The sequence below is a fragment of the Bison bison genome, unplaced genomic scaffold, assembly GCF_000754665.1.
Source record: "Bison bison bison isolate TAMUID 2011002044 unplaced genomic scaffold, Bison_UMD1.0 scf7180017864309, whole genome shotgun sequence".
In the NCBI taxonomy this organism is placed as follows: Eukaryota; Metazoa; Chordata; class Mammalia; order Artiodactyla; family Bovidae; genus Bison; species Bison bison.
In genome coordinates, this window is record NW_011494881.1 from 7,310,900 (window position 1) to 7,327,665 (window position 16,766).

General features: G+C 41.2%; 2 protein-coding genes across 3 annotated transcripts in view; both read right to left on the reverse strand.

The window, feature by feature from the left end:
- Positions 1–1,238: 1,238 nt before the first annotated feature.
- On the reverse strand, positions 1,239–3,092 carry MRPS16 (mitochondrial ribosomal protein S16). The gene is made up of 3 exons (XM_010852278.1): positions 2,884–3,092; positions 1,962–2,222; positions 1,239–1,479 (listed from the first exon to the last, which is right to left on the reverse strand). The coding sequence occupies exons 1-3, from the start codon at positions 2,894–2,896 to the stop codon at positions 1,346–1,348; spliced, it is 408 nt and encodes a 135-aa protein (XP_010850580.1). The 5' UTR covers positions 2,897–3,092; the 3' UTR covers positions 1,239–1,345.
- A 1,004-nt stretch (positions 3,093–4,096) lies between these two features.
- The window catches only part of CFAP70 (cilia and flagella associated protein 70), an 84,181-nt gene continuing 71,511 nt past the window's right edge, over positions 4,097–16,766 (reverse strand). For both annotated transcript variants that reach the window (XM_010852279.1, XM_010852280.1), the window contains 4 exons: positions 15,262–15,351; positions 10,530–10,631; positions 6,012–6,059; positions 4,097–4,723 (listed from right to left, as the gene is read on the reverse strand). In XM_010852279.1, coding sequence (XP_010850581.1) covers positions 4,643–4,723; positions 6,012–6,059; positions 10,530–10,631; positions 15,262–15,351 — 321 coding nt within the window. In that variant the 3' untranslated portion in view covers positions 4,097–4,642. The remainder of the gene's footprint in view (positions 4,724–6,011; positions 6,060–10,529; positions 10,632–15,261; positions 15,352–16,766) is intronic.

Genomic DNA, 16,766 nt, shown 5'->3' on the forward strand with positions numbered 1-16,766 from the left:
ACTGCAGCCTATCAGGCTCCTCCGTCCATGGGACTTCCCAGGCAAGAGTACTGGAGTGGGGTGCCATTGCCTTCTCCAACATTCTCCTCTACTCTACCAGTTAAGGTTTCTCCAAAGACTTCAAACTCTCCAGGGTAGACTGTTCTCCTTTAAACTTTGAAATGGTTTTCAAAGCATTTCTTTTTCCTACCTTCAAGATCAAACTCCCATAAAGTCAGTTGCTCTCTGCCTGTCCTGCCTTTAAATCCTCCCCAAAGCAAGTGGAGGCCATCCAGTGACAACTCAGAGAGCCTTGATGACCTGAGTTTGAGGTGGCTGGCAATTATTCTCAGAATACAAAACTGAGAATAGGTTGGTACAACAATAGGGCTTTAGAATCTCCTCTATAAATCTCCCATATTTTAGTTTTACACCAGATTATGAAATTTATATTATTCAGTGTGACGACTAAAGCCATCTAACCCTGCTACAGTTATGGTGGAACAGACAACAGGCTTTTGGGAGACACAACCAGTCATTTATATTAACCATGATACCTCAACCTAATTTTGTCATTGACTTTTAAAGTGGACTTTTGAAAAGCCCTTTATCTTTACTCACTACCCCCACTACAGACATAACATGTTGGAAAGGGCTCTCCAGGTAGGAACACTGGGGTCTGACTCTGTTCTGCCCAATACTAAAACTGTGTGGCCTTGACCGAGTTTCTACTTCTGAACCTCAGCTTCCCCACTGATAAACTGGAGACAATCCTACCTAATTTCATGATACCTTATAATTCTCACCAATAACCTTGCATGGAAGTTGTACATAGGTACTTTACTTTCTTCCAGTTATTCTTTCTTTAAAAAGTAGATTATTAGAGCCTAAAAGCATGTAACAAACTACCTTTGTAAATTTGAAATTGTGTGTTGACAAGACAATGTAAATCTGCAATTACAAAAACAGTAAGTGAAGTAATTGTATTCTTGAGTTGGTGGGATGACCATAAATGATTAAAGAAGGAAATACTTGGAAAGGACACAGACATGCTGGTTGGGGACTTTGAAACAGGGAAATCTTGGAAGGTAGTAGGCTATAAAGTTGCCCAGGGGACCTAGAGTCCAACCTCCCCCACAGCCACTGTCTTTCCCCTCAAGAAGGCTGGAAGAATTAATTAGTATCTATACCCAGCTTTATGTCGATCAAGAACAAACTTCTCCCAGGGCTCTGTTCAGATCAGGCCAGATGATCATGGATGACTTAAAAAATTCCATTTATTGACCTCTAAATAATAAAACTAAGTGTTCTGCACAAGTATTTTAAGAGGACTTCAAGTTTGTTTCCACTGCTATGTTCACTGAAGTCAGTTCTCTTTTGTTTCTGTAGCCTCTGTATCTGTTTTCTGAGCCGCTAAGAGGACTTCTTGTGCCCGTTTCCGTCGCAGCCTCTCAGCATTTGTGATCACCATCGGGTGCAGAGGGAAAAAGCCAGAAAGACCTAAAAGTAACAGGATTTTCATTCATTATAACAATACAAACTAATGTTTACCTGGGAACTTAGTTTCACTTAACTGAAGTCTAGCAGAGATTTGATCCAAGACAAAGATTCAAAACAAATTCCTTACTTGCCAAAATGTTTTTACCTCTTCCCCCAGCTCCCTTCCTTCCATTTACTGCAAGGTCACAATGGATGTTGTCTACTTCTTAACACTATTTTCCTTACTTGAAAAAATGATCAACTGACAGTCATGCAAGACACACCATTCCCATTTTTTTTAGCATAAAGTCTCAGTCATCCAAAAGGTCTCATGAAGTCTCTACAAAAGGAATCTCCAGATTTCAACGGGCAACTAGATCAATTTCAGTTCTCCCTCCAGTCCTGATTAGCCTGGAGATAATGAAAATCATTCTTAATTCTCATCATCTTGGAAATGACTTCAATTTAAAATCCCCTCAAAGAGGTAAGCTTAGCTGAGTTACCCAGAAGCTTTTCCACAGGCTTTGAGAGGTGGGCTCCACAGCCAATCCAATGCCGGATCCGGTCCAGGTTGAGAGCAACGAGTTTCTCTCCATGACTGTTGGGCATTGGATCATAGGAGCCCAGCTGCTCTACGAAACGGCCATCCCTGGGACACTTGTTGTGAGCAGCCACGATGCGGTAGAAAGGCCTGTTGGTACAGCCACCGAGCGCAAGGCGGATGGTTAAGTGGCCTCCACGGTAGGCCTTGCAAAGGACAGTAGCTGTAGACAAATAAGTGGTTAAGACACAAGAATCGAGTGCACAAAATGCAGAAAATAAGACAACCCCCTTCATCCACTGAAATGTCCTTACTGCTGCTGCTTAGTCGCTTTAGTCGTGTCCAACTCTGTACGACCCTATGGACTGCAGCCAGCCAGGCTCCTCTGTCCATGTGATTCTCTAGGCAGACTATTGGAGTGGGTTGCCTGTGCCCTCCACCAGGGTATCTTCCCGATCTAGAAATCGAACCCGGGTCTCCTGCACTGCAGGCAGATTCTTTACCTCTGAGCCACCAGGGAAGCCCAAAATGTCCTTCCTTTCAACCAATTCTTGTCAGTCTGCCTCAGAAACCCTTTCTTTGTGAAACTCCTCTTAAACACTCCAGCTATACCCAACGCACTCAACACAGGCCTGCTATTTACTGTCTCTGGAACAAGCTGAAGCCCAGCTGCCTCATCTATAAAATGAACGCCATTTATCTCATAGGAGTTCAGCGAAAACTTTAAAAGCGAACAAGAAAACCACTGAGGGCAGAATCAAACGTGTGCAGTTTCAGGTACGGACTGTCTCTAGCTCGTCTAGGAGAGCGCAGCTCCAGTCAGTCCACACGCCCTCTTATCCCCACGACCGCCCGGAAGGTCTCCCAAGGCCCCCAGCACTCACTGAGCTGGACCATGGCGCAGCCGGCGGGCCCCGGGGCCTATGCGCCAGTTGCGACGCCTCAGAGCTTCCCGGAGCCGGAGCGAATCCGCTCTACGGCCTCCGGCTGCGCGGACAACCCACCAGAAGGCTCAACGCTGAAGAACCGCGGACTTCAACTCTCCGCCACTCCAGCCCAGGCACCTTGGTACCGGAGGCGGAATTGTCCACTCGCCCCGCCTCTTCCGGTCCCGTCCCTGCACTTCCGTAACACAACACGGAGAGCCTTAAGGTGTCTTAACTGCCACGAAGAAGGAGCGGTACAACTTGGGAATGCTCTGCGAGCCGAGCCCGGTGGGATCTCCGGCCTTCACTGCTCTGTGGGTCTCTGCCCGAGGGAGGAATACTGGGAGAATCCCGGAAAGGGGTGAAGTGAAAGTGTTAATCACTCAGCCGTGTCCGACTCTTTGCGACCCTATGCATCGTAGCCCACCAGGCTCCTGGGTCCATGGGATTTCCCAGGCAAGAATTCTGGAGTGGGTTGCCATTCCTTCCTCAAGGGGATCTTCCTGACCCAGGAATCAAACCCGGGTCTTACGTATTGCGGCAGATTCTTTGAGACCGCTTTGAGACCAGCAGAGAAGGCCACCATCCATCCTTCCAGCAAATGTTTTCCGAGCACCAGTTAGGGCCTAGGCGCAGTGCCAGAGAACGCAAAGATGAAAGAGGGCTGTCCTTGCCCCTAGGCAGCTGACAGTCGTGGCGGGAGGTGGAGGGGCAGGCGGTTGTGGGCCGGCGGGGAGAGACGGTGAGGTTACATCAGAGTAACTAGGGGTGGTCAGTACACAGTCTTGGGGTGAGCAGAAGAGATGGTGAACCTAGTAATTCCTCAGGAAGACTTCATAAAGGAGGTAGCATTAGGGCTGAGACTAGAGAAGAACTATAAATGAATGTAGAGTTGATTTTATCCTGTGTTTACCAATGTGCCTCTCACTTCCCCTCCTGTTTTTCCATGTCCCTCTTATTCTCTGTGTCCTCCTTTAAAAAATAAAGACAGGAAGCCTTTATTTTTGGTTTTGCTGTGCACTGATCCAAGAGGACAAGGGTGAGGTATGGTTCCTTTGTCATTTCTAGCCCTAGAATAACGGCCTCAATTGTGAGGAGTTTTATATCTATTATAGAGTAATGGATCCTTCATGGAGCCCTTGTGATTTACATCCATGAAGATACTGTAAGCAAAGACCACTCGATTCAGCTTCTCTGTTCACTGTTAGATCTGGGCACAACTCATGTGCTCTTTGTCCTAATGCAGTGACCCAGCACAGCATTCTTCCTTTCCACCCACCTTAGAAAATGATGCCTTAATTCCTAAGTTCCAGTAAGTGAACCTGGTCACAGATCTTAGCAGTTGACTTCCTACAGGAGTAATTCTGATAAGCTTTCACCTGAAACTAATAATGAACATACTATACCTTACTTATGCACACACACACAAATAGTTATATTCTTATGTATATCTCAGCATACCATAACTGATGAATTCTGAGTTTTTTATTTAGATTTTTTTTTATTGCCATCCAGTTAACTGTCAAACAGTGAAACATCCAGTAACAATAGCCATTCAGTAAAACAATGGAAATAAATGAATGGATATCAGTTATATTGATGATCCTTTCTTTCTTTATCCCCAGTCTTTATTCTGGTAAAACATCCAGGGTTTAATTTCTCTTGGAAAGAAAGGGGCTCAGCATCCTATGCAGAAAATTCTTCAGGTAGAAGGATGTCAGAAAGATGGATTTCCAAAGCCAACCGTCTCCTGAACCATGTGGAGCTCTGCAAGCAGATTCTCATCTTTCAGTTTTAACTGTGTAAGAGGTAGAAGGGAAGAACACATATGTCACCCCTGACATAGTTATGTGGAGATTCCTTATTTGTGGGGCCACAGCTAAAGAACATAGTTCCTCAGGTTGGAATTGGCTCTTCCTATATTCTCTGTTTCATGGTAACTCCATTAAAAAGTCCTCAGAACACTGTGCTGGTTACATGGAAGTGTCCACTTTACAAAAATTTACATGGTATGAATGCTCACAATTTGTGCATTTTTCTTGTGTAAAAAAAAAAGTTTATTTTTAAAAAATTTACCCTAATACCCAAATATATTCTTGGCAGGTGAGAGACAGGAATAAAATACATAGGAATCAAAATCATTAGATTTGAATTTAATTTTAAAATCTCAGTGTGTAATGGACACATCTAGTTGCCTACAAATCCACTCTCTTCTTTTACTAACAAAATCTTCATTTCTTTTCAGGGCAGCAATGTAGGCAACTAAAAAGCGACAGAGTTTCCCTTGCAGCTAGCAATAATTTCAATTGTGATCAATGAAATATAAGCTAAAGTCACATCTCTTTAAAGGGAGGTGAAATAGCTAGTGTGGCCCTTTTGTCCTCTGCCTGCTTTGATCTTTACTATACTTGAAATATGCATGTGATAGCTTGAGGTACAATGGCTGTCTTGCAACTGTAAGGGCTGGGAACTTCATGTTATGATGGGTGAAACAGAAAGAGGTTGGGTTTCTGTTAACACTGTGGAGCTGTGGTACCAGTATGTTCTGGACTTTTCATTAGATGAGAAAAAATAAAACTCCTAATTTGTTTAAGCCACTGGCTTCCAAGTCACATTATTTGCAATCATAACTGATAGACTAGACCAGGGATTCACAAGCAATAGCTCATGAGCCAAATCCAGCCTGCTGCCTGTTTTTGTAAGTAAAGTTTTATTCGAAATACAGCTGTGCTCATTTGTTTGCATATTGCCTGTAGCTGCTTTTGCACCTCAAGGGCACAGTGTGGTAGCTACAAGAGAGACCACGTGGCCCACAAATCCTATTTTGCCCTTTACAGAAAAATTTTCTGACTCCTGGACTAGAAGAACACCTTCATTTTGTATGTGAGGATAATGAGGCCCATGGAGGGTAAAAAAAAGATATCCCATGGTAATATGTGGGGTATGGCAAAGATGGTAAGAAAGTCCTCTAGAAAATCTTCATATCATGAAATGCTGTGAAGTCAAGTCCTGAATTAAGCCAGCACCTTCCTCCTAGCATTCCCAACGTCAGTATACTACAAATAGCAAAGGTATCTGCATCATACCTTCATCGTGTACTTGTAGGCCTGCTCAGCTTCCAGTTGCCGTCCAGCCTGAAAAAACAGCACAATTTAGTGATGATGACATACCATAATCATTCAAAGGAGAAGGCACACTGCCGCCATTGCTACCTAAAGCAGAAGATTCCACAGCTTCTTGGTTAAGAACCTCTGAATGAAGAGCGGAAGCAGGAAAATGAAAGGTGGGGGGAAAACCAGATAGTAAATATAATATATACTTATAAGTAAATATATATATATATTCCTCCTCCATTTCAAATAGCTGAAAGACAACTTGGCCTTTTTTTTTTTCCTGAAAGCACCATAAGTCATTTGTTCCTCTCAGTATTGAAGCTATTCTGTTAATATTAGCTCTCACACATAGCACTTGCTTTGTAGTTTACATTGTTTTAATCACTTACACTTTTAAAGTGCTTTACTTACATATATACCGCTATTATTTACATTTATATTGTATATTATTTACATGACACTATTATTTATAATTCCCAGTTTACAGATAGAGAAGTCTGGGCACAGAGAAGATAAATAACTTGCCAGGGTTATGAAGCTAGTAAATGGGGTTTTAAAACAATACAGCCTGGCTCCAGAGTCCAAGTTTTTAACTGCAAAAATTTATCCCATCTCTATGAATTGGAAGAAGCAGATACTGGCATTACTTGCATGTAGATCTGGATATGAAGGGAGAACACTACTTCTAGTTATTTCTTGTATGAAGTACTCATGTAAGACTTAAATGAGAATAATATGACTTCACTAATAGACTTCACTCAGCATCTGCTGGATCATCGAAAAAGCATGAGAGAGAGTTCTCAAAAAACATCTGCTTTATTGATGATGCCAAAGCCTTTGACGGTGTGGATCACAACAAACTATGGAAAATTCTGAAAGACATGGGAATACCAGACCACCGACCTGCCTCCTGAGAAATCTTATGCAGGTCAAGAAGAAACAGAAAAAAAAAAGAAACAACTGGACATGGAACAACAGACTGGTTCCAAATCGGGAAAGGAACATGTCAAGGCTGTATATTGTCAGTTCAGTTCAGTTCAGTCACTCAGTTGTGTCCAACTCTTTGCAACCCCATGAACCGCAGCACACCCGGCCACCTTGTCCAACACCAACTCCTGGAGCCTACCCAAACTCATGTCCAGTGAGTCGGTGATGCCATCCAACCATCTCATCCTCTGTCATCCCCTTCTTCTGCCCTCAGTCTTTCCCAACATCAGGGTCTTTTCAAATGAGTCAGCTCTTTCTATCAGGTAGCCAAAGTATTGGAGTTTCAGCTTCAACATCAGTCCTTCCAATGAACAACCAGGACTGATCTCCTTTAGGATGGACTGGTTGGATCTCCTTGCAGTCCAAGGGACTCTCAAGAGTCTTCTCCAACACCACAATTCAAAAGCATCAATTCTTCGGCCTTCAGCTTTCTTCACAGTCCAACTCTCACATCCATACATGACCACTGGAAAAACCACAGCCTTGACTAGATGGACCTTTGTTGGCAAAGTAATGTCTCTGCTTTTGAATATGCTGTCTAGGTTGGTCATAACTTTCCTTCCAAGGAGTAAGCGTCTTTTAATTTCATGGCTGCAATCACCATCTGCAGTGATTTCGGAGCCCAAAAAAATAAAGTCTGACACTGCTTCCACTGTTTCCCCATCTATTTGCCATGAAGTGATGGAACCAGATCCATGGTCTTAGTTTTCTGAATGCTGAGCTTTAAGCCAACTTTTTCACTCTCCTCTTTCACGTTCATCAAGAGGATCTTTAGTTTTTCTTCACTTTCTGCCATAATGGTGGTGTCATCTGCATATCTGTGGGTATTGATATTTCTCCCAGCAATCTTGATTCCAGCTTGTGCTTCCTCCAGCCCAGCGTTTCTCATGATGTACTCTGCATATAAGTTAAATAAGCAGGGTGACAATATACAGCCTTGACATACTCCTTTTCCTATTTGGAACCAGTCTGTTGTTCCATGTCCAGTTCTAACTGTTGCTTCCTGACCTGCATATAGGTTTCTCAAGAGGCAGGTCACGTGGTCTGGTATTCCCATCTCTTGCAGAATTTTCCACAGTTTATTGTGATCCAAACAGAGGCTTTGGCATAGTCAATAAAGCAGAAATAGATGCTTTTCTGGAACTCTCTTGCTTTTTTCATGATCCAGCAGATGTTGGCAATTTGATCTCTGGTTCCTCTGCCTTTTCTAAAACCAGCTTGAACATCTGGAAGTTCACGGTTGACGTATTACTGAAGCTTGGCTTACTTAGTTTACTAAGTTTACTAGCATGTGAGATGAGTGCAATTGTGCGGTAGTTTGAGCATTTTTTGGCATTGCCTTTCTTTGGGATTGGAATGAAAACTGACCTTTTTCAGTCATGTGGCCACTGCTGAGTTTTCCAAATTTGCTGCCATATTGCAGCACTTTCACAGCATCATCTTCCAAGATTTGAAATAGCTCAACTGGAATTCCATCACCTCTGCTAGCTTTGTTCATAGTGATGCTTTCTAAGGCCCACTTGACTTCATATTCCAGGATGTCTGGCTCTAGGTGAGTGATCACACCATCATGATTATCTTGGTGAAGATCTTTTTTGTACAGTTCTATTCTTGCCACCTCTTAATATCTTCTGCTTCTGTTAGGTCCATACCATTTCTGTCCTTTATTGAGCCCATCTTTGCATGAAATGTTCCCTTGGTATCTCTAATTCTCTTGAAGAGATCTCTAGTCTTTCCCGTTCTGTTGTTTTCCTCTATTTCTTTGCATTGATGGCTTAGGAAGGCTTTCTTATCTCTCCTTGCTATTCTTTGGAACTCTGCATTTAGATGCTTATATCTTTCCTTTTCTCCTTTGCTTTTCGCTTCTCTTCTTTTCACAGCTATTTGTAAGGCCTCCTCAGACAGCTGTTTTCCTTTTTTTGCATTTCTTTTCCATGGGAATGGTCTTGATCCCTGTCTCCTATACTTACATATCCGTAATTTTTTCCATATTTTATCAATCAGTTTCTGAGCAAAGTGTATTGAAATCTTGCATTTTAGCTTATAGATAAAGAAACTGAGGCCCAGCAAGTTTAAATAAATTGTCCAGGATCCCACAGTTAGTTGTGGCAGAGCTGGGGTAAGAACTCAGGTATTCCTCATACTGATATTTACTCCAAAGAGAAAATTCGATCATTTTTAGTTTGTTAGTTTCTCTTATAATCACAATATCCCCTGTTGGTTCTGTGTTATGTTGGCCAACAAAAAATTGAGGGCCACTCTCATCCCCAATTTGAATCTTACGCTAATATGCAAGTTATTGAAGCAAGTTATTTTAATTATGAGAGGGTTATTTCCTACAGGTAAAGCAGCTATCACAAATTTCCACCCTTAGCCAGCAGTTCAACAGGAAGGAATGATTCAGAAACACTATAAGAGACTCTCCTTTGCTGGTATCTGACCTTGTTACATTCTGATACAATATCACTCCCATTTTTAATTCCCTTAAATGAAAACTACTTTAATGAAACAGGAACTCAGGTCATTAAATATAACTGCTGCTGCTGCTAAGTCACTTCAGTCCTGAATACATTTAAAATATAAACACCCTGCCTTTCCTGATTAGTTTGGCAGAGCTGAGGTAAGAACTCAGGTAAATATCTAACCTATCTTTCTGAATAGCTAAACTATCTACCTGAATTCTGCTCTCAGAGAAAAATGTCAGAGACAATTACAAAGAAGAATGCTTCACAGCATTGGGTACATGTTTTAAATGACAGGACTTTTGGGGAAAATAGATTCAGTCTATCAGAGATTTCTGTTGTTCCTGTTGTTGGTAATTCATTTATGTCTATACCCTTATAGGCTACTTTGCCTTTTTTTTTAATCACTGGGTTTTTATATGGATTTTATAGACCATATACTACATTTGGTAGATCCAGAGCATAAGTGGAGTGACTATACAATTCCCAGACTTGAGGTCCTAAACATGAGAGGGGTGCTAAGGAGGGCGGAAGGAGAACCTCTCTTCCCCAAGTCTAATCTGCCATCCCACTGCATAACCCTTGCACATCTCCTAACTACAGCCCCAGACCATGATCTGATCTGTACATGCTCCTTCATCTTGGGACAGGGCACACACTGGGCTGGGCTTGGTTTGTGTGGCTTGGGGCTGGGCCTGATGAGCAGCTCAAAAATGTGGTACAGAGCTCACTCCACCTGAAACCCCCACTGGTGGTCAATTCCAGTCCACCCCTTTACCACTCACCTGAGACCACCAAGTCCAATGCCTCACGTCTGTTTTTAGAACCTCTTTTCCAAACACGCCTAAACATATAATTTTCAGGCACATTCTAAGGAGAAGCTTCCTAGACATGGGCCCTCCTTCATCATCAGTAAAATGACCAAATCTAAGCTCATCAAACCTCAACTATCATGAATTGATGGCCTTCCCACTATCCCTTTCTTTACTTGGCCCCTCACCTCTCTGCCCAAGGACACTGTGTAATGATAATAAACACTCACTTTCAGGCAGACCAGAGCCAGATATGCCCACACTTCAGCATTGTAGTTGTTCAAAGCATTGGCTTCAGAGAGAGCATCCTCAGCCTCTGTGAGCTCCTCCAGCTTGAAAGAAAAAGAAGATACATGATTTGTTAAGTCAGAGAAATTTCCACTTAAGCCAGCTAGAATCTGTTCAGCTGAAAATGCTATGTCCAAATAGTACTGGTGTATATGTGACCCATACTAATAATTTCCAACTTAAAAAAAAATTAGCAACAAAAATCATTGTTCAAACAAAATCTTTTGTGGTGGTGTTACCATATATGAACGAGTTAAAAGTAGAACTGCTCTGATTAAAAAGTCAGGTAGGGGACTTCCCTGGTGGTCTAGTGGTTAAGAATCCACCTTCCAGTGCAGGGGATGTGGGTTCGATTCTTGCTGGGGGACTAAGATCCCACATTCCATGAGACAACTGAGCCCTCTCACCACAACAGAGAGAAGCATGCTTCCACGAGGAAGAGCCCATGTGCTGCAAAGATCCCACATGCCACAACAAGGATTCCACATGCTGCCACTAAGACCACATGTGGCCAAAAATAATTAAGTAAATAAGGAGCATGCAGAAAAAAATACTACTGAAAAAAAAAATCAGGTAGGCGAATCTGGAGCCCTGTCTGCTGGGCTCTCAATTTATACCCCTCTTCTTCCCTCTCTCTACAGCAGGCCCATGAGGGCTTCCATGCCCCATGGAGCTTCAGGTGCCAGGAATGAAAAAACCAAAAGTATTCACTATCATATGTGCATCATTCAGTGATTTCCCTGTACACAATGGGATGTCAGACACATCTGTAGTTGTTTCATTTACATCATGTATCCCTTTCTTAAGTCAAAGTCCTATTAGTCTGTCAAATTACTATTGGTCAGAAAGCTCCTCTTTCCCCTAACATTAGTTATTGATAGCACAGTCTTGAGCAATCTATAAAATATTCAGAGATTCTAGGGTGCTCCCTGAGCTCTGGGCACATGGATATCATTGTTGCTCCTAATATGGTGAGTTTGCTTTGTAAAATCTTCCAAAAGGCCACCTAAGGAAAGGATAAAATACTTCTCTCTCCCTAGTAAAACTGCTGTTCATTTTCCTACTTTATAAAAGATGATAATAGGTTTCTAGGCCCAAGACAATATGAACAACGGCCTTTCAAAAATGCCCATACATTTTCCCACACTTTAAATGTCTTGGAGATATTAATTATTTAATCAACCTATACTCGCTAAGGCTTTACTCTGTGCCAGGCAATATGCTAGATAATTTGAACAAAAGAAAAAAATACAACCTTTGTTCTCAAATACAAAAAAAAAAATACAACCTTTGCCCTTTTATGACCGATACATAACAAGTTAAGACAAAATGAAAACTCAAACACATGAAGAGTTCTGAAACAAAACAAGCACACACACACACACACACATACATGTATGTATATATAATTTAGTGGAGGGACAGAGGAATAGTTCTTCCTGAGAGTAAAGGATGGCTTCAGAGAAGAAACATTGCTGAAGTCAATCTTGACGAATAAATAAGAGTTTGTTAGCTATATTTCAAGGCATTCCAGGTAAGAGGAATTTCATATACAGAAGCATGGAGGCTTCGGAGAGAATGGCATGCTCAGGAAACTCTTAATAAACCTGTGTGGCTGGAGAAGAGATGGGTGGGGGAGAGAGAAATAAGGTGAGAGAGAAAGAGAACAGAGGAAGTGATAACACTGAAAGAGTTCGGGAGAGACCAGATCATTCAAAAAAAAATCTGATTATTATTCTGAAACAAGGGGTAGTATTGAAGGGTTTAAATAGGGAAGTAATAGGTATGTGCATATTTTAAAGACCACTTTGATAACAACAACGCAGCAGATGAACTGAGGGAGGACAGGAGACCAGCCTAGCAAGTAAAGGGGATAAAGCTTGAATTCGAGCAGCAAAAGTAGGATGAGAGGAGAGAACAGATTCGAGAGATGTTTAGGAGACAAAATTAATAGGGTATTCAGTGCCTAATTAAAAGTAATGGAAGTAGACTAGGAGAGCTTGTAAGTTTCTGGCTTGGTTGACAGAGTTCATTTAGTCCCATTCACTGACACAGGGAATAAAGGGGAACTTACAGGCTTAAGGAAAGTCAGAATCCTTCAGAGACAAGTTAGGTTATACTTTGGATATGTACATTATGAGGGGTCTAGGGTTCCACCAAAGGGAGCCGTTTGACATAAGGGTCAGAACATGAAAGTGTTAGGAACTGAAACTTTAGAATTCACTGGGGCACAAGCGGTAGTTAAGCCCACTGGGGTGGATGATATTTCTTAGTGAGAAGAAATACGGTGACAGGAGAAGAGCTGGCTATAGAACCCAGGAGGACCCAACAATTATGGTGGGTAAAAGACCAGGAGTCAGCAAAATGGCTGAGAAGGACACCCTTGTGGAAGTCATTGGAGGAGAGGGCTTCAAGAAGTTAGCAGTCACCAGGTTAAGTGTCACAGAGAATTCATCTAAGAGTCTACTGCATTTGGCAATTAGGAAGTTATATGTGGTCCTTGTCAGAGAAGTTTCAGCCAAGTGTTAGGGTTATACATCCAATTGCAAGGAAGTGAAGGGTAAATGCAACCTAGGAAATGAACATATAATTTACAAGTAAAGAAATACTTGTATCACATGATTTCAACTTCTTTAGTGATGAAAATGTAAATTAAGATACATATTGGGATTCCCCAGTGGTCCAGTGGTTAGGACTCCATGCTGTCACTGCTAAGGGCCCAGGTTTAATCCCTGGTCAGGAAATTAAGATCCTACAATCTGTGCGGCACAGCCAGAAAAAAAGATACATATCAAATTGGCAAAAGATAACGCCCATTGTTGATGAAGTTAACAGTAAAATGGATTCTCATACCTGGCAGAGTAAAAATCAGTATATAGCCTTTCTAGAACACAAGTTGACAGTATAAAGACTAACATTTTTCTACATTCTCTATGAATATATCCTAAGGAAATAACAGAATTAAGCACAGAGATTTATGTCTAAGAATGTTTATTCCTGCTTTATTTATAATAATTGTAGAAACTAATGACAAGTCCAATACTAAGCGGCTGGTCAAGTAAATTGTGATATACCCACACGTAGATACAGTATAACTATGCCTGAAACACTCATTGCAGGCAGAGATTACTTGGACATCTTAGCAGTAGGGCTTAACAAGTTTTTCTGAATTTCTATATCAATAAAAATATTTTCATGCTACTTAAACAGAAGCATGATTTATGCTGACTAGTTTATATAGCTGGTTTCTTGTACTTTCGAAAGTGCTGTTTGGTTTTTAACACCAACAGTTGTTTTACATCCTTTCTGGGAAGGTGGAACAGAGGGCATACGGCTTCTATATAAGTGATCACATGTCCCAGTTGGCTATACCCCAGTGTAATTATTAATATTTCCCTTTACATTCTTACAAGTGTCCAGGTTTATATGATAAATTACATGGTAATCTTACTTATTCATCCAAACCAGGGAATACTACACAGTTATCAAAATTCATGTTTTATGATGTGAGAAAGTACCAATGCTATATTGTCAAGTAGAAAAAAGATTACAAGGCAGCAAATACATTATTTACAATCTTATACATTAAAATTACTTCCGTGCTAAGTCACTTCAGTCATGTCCAACTATTTGCGACCCCATGGACTATAGCCCACCAGGCTCCTCTGTCCATGGGATTCTCCAAGCAAGAATATTGGAGTGCGTTGCCATGCCCTCCTCCAGGGGATCTTCCCAACCCAGGGATCAAACCTGTGTCTCGTATGTCTCCTGCACTGGCAGGCAGGTTCTTTACCACTAGCACCATTTATGTACCAAAAAAGACTGGAGGAAATTGCATTCAAATGTTAACATCATTGGTTATCATCAGTGGCGGGATTAAGAATACTTTCATGTTTTCTTCATATTGTGTATCATCTATATTTTCTATAATGATATTTTACTTTTATGATTTAAAAAATAAAACAGCAATGATGGATAGGAATCAAGGCACATAAACACTCTTTTGGTTAAGGGTAACAACCAGGGAGGTTGTTGTTGTTGAAGAAGGAGGAAAGTACATGGAAAGAGCTGAGTGAGAAGGAAAGCTTAATGATGTAAATAAAAAAAAAAGAAAATATTAATAAAGTAAGGGATTAGGAGAAAAGGAGAGAGAAAGACCACAAACACGCACGAAGGAGTTAGACCAGAACAGGAGAATGCATGCCTCTTTCAAAGATTAGAGGAAAGGAGGGAAGGGTGACTAAAGAGTTTTCAGTGGCAGAGGAACAGAAGATCTACCAGAAGCTGTAGCAACTTTTCCTGAATATAGAAGGGCCACAGAGCTTAATAAGTATCAATTAGCTTCTTTAATTGAGTAGATTCTTCACATCTTATATCACTTTTCTCTTACAGGTAACATCATAACATTACGAGCTTATGTACCAAATAACATTAATTTTTTTTATTATATAGCTTCACACTCTAGTTTTTGTGAGATTTTTAAAGAACATTTTATTTTTGTAGTTCAGATTGAACTTCAGTTTTCTACTGAACAGCTTTGAAGAGCAGCTTTTTATTAGAGAAGATTGCCCTGATAGCCTTCCCACCATCATTCAAACCCCATGGATGCCTGGAAGGCCAAGGAGTCAAGGTCAGCTGTATGCACAGGCTAGTCTCAATACCTCATACTCTTACCCGATAACAGGCGATTCCCAGTCCTAGCCAGGTAAGGCATGAAGGTGATCTCTTACAGGCTTGCAAGTAGGTTTTCTTTGCCTTTTCATACTGTAGAAAGAAAGCACCACTAAGCTGTTGTTTCTCTAGAAGCTTTAAATACTGCATTGCCAGAATAATCATGGGGCTTCTGTAATTGTATTAACACTCCACACCAGTCTAAGTTAGATGAGTCCTTGGATCATTAAGGACTCACATTACAACTTTTTAAGGGAAGTTTTATGTTCACAGCAAAACTGAAAATACAGAGATTTTCCAATTACCCCCAGTCCCCACACATGCATAGGCTCTCCCATTAGCAATATCCTCCACCAGAGGGCTATCTTTGTTACAACTAATGAACCTACACTGACGTATCATCATCACCTAAAGTCCACGGTTTTCCTCAGGGTACACTCTTGGTGTTGTACATTCTATGGATTTGGACAAACGGGTGACATTTTTCCATCATTAGAGTATTTTCACTGCCCTTAAAACCCTCTGTGCTTCATCTATTCATCACTCTCCTTCCTCCAGTCCCCGGAAATCACTGACACCTGTACTGTCACCATGGTTTTACCTCTTCCAGAATATCATACAGTTGGAATCATGCACCGCCTAGCTTGCACACATTTGATTTTTTCACTAAATAACAAGCATTAAGTCTCCTTTTATGTTTTTTCATAGCCTGACAGCTTGATAGCTTTTTAGCACTGCATAATATTCTATTATCTGGCTATACCACAGATTATTTATCCATTCACCTACTGAAAAACATCTTGGTTGTATCCAAGTTTTGGCCATTATGAATAAAGCTACTATGAACATCCATGTGCAGGTTTTGGTGTGGAGATGAGTTTTCAACTTCGTTATGTAAATATAAGGAGCATAACTGCTGATCATAGGGTAAAAATATTTTTGATTTTGTTAGGAATTGCCAAACTGTCTTACAAAGTAGCTATATCATTTTGCATTGCCACCAGCAATGAAAGAGAATTCCTGTTGCTCCCACATCCTTAGCAGCGTTTGGCAATGTCGATGTGCCAGATTTTGGTGTATAGTTATATTTCGTTACTGTTTTATTTTTTTTTAATGATGTTTTAATTTTAATTAGCATGTCTCCCTACTTTCATACAACACATTTTGTATGCTTGTTGAAAGTTAAGTCGCTCAGTCATGTCCGACTCTTTGCGACCCTGTGGACTGTAGCCCACCAGGCTCCTCCATCCATGGGATTCTCCAGGCAGGAGTACTGGAGTGGGTTGCCATTTCCTTCCCCAGGGTCGTTACTGTTTTAATTTTCATTTCCCTAATGACAGATGATGTGGAGCATCTTTTCATGTGTTTGTTTTCCAACTGTATGTCTTCTTTCATTAAATTTTTTGGCCGCACTGTGTGGCATGCAGGATCTTAGTCCCCTGACCAGGGATCAAATCTGCACCCCTCCAGTGGAAGCATGGAGTCGTAAGCACTGGACCATCAGGCAG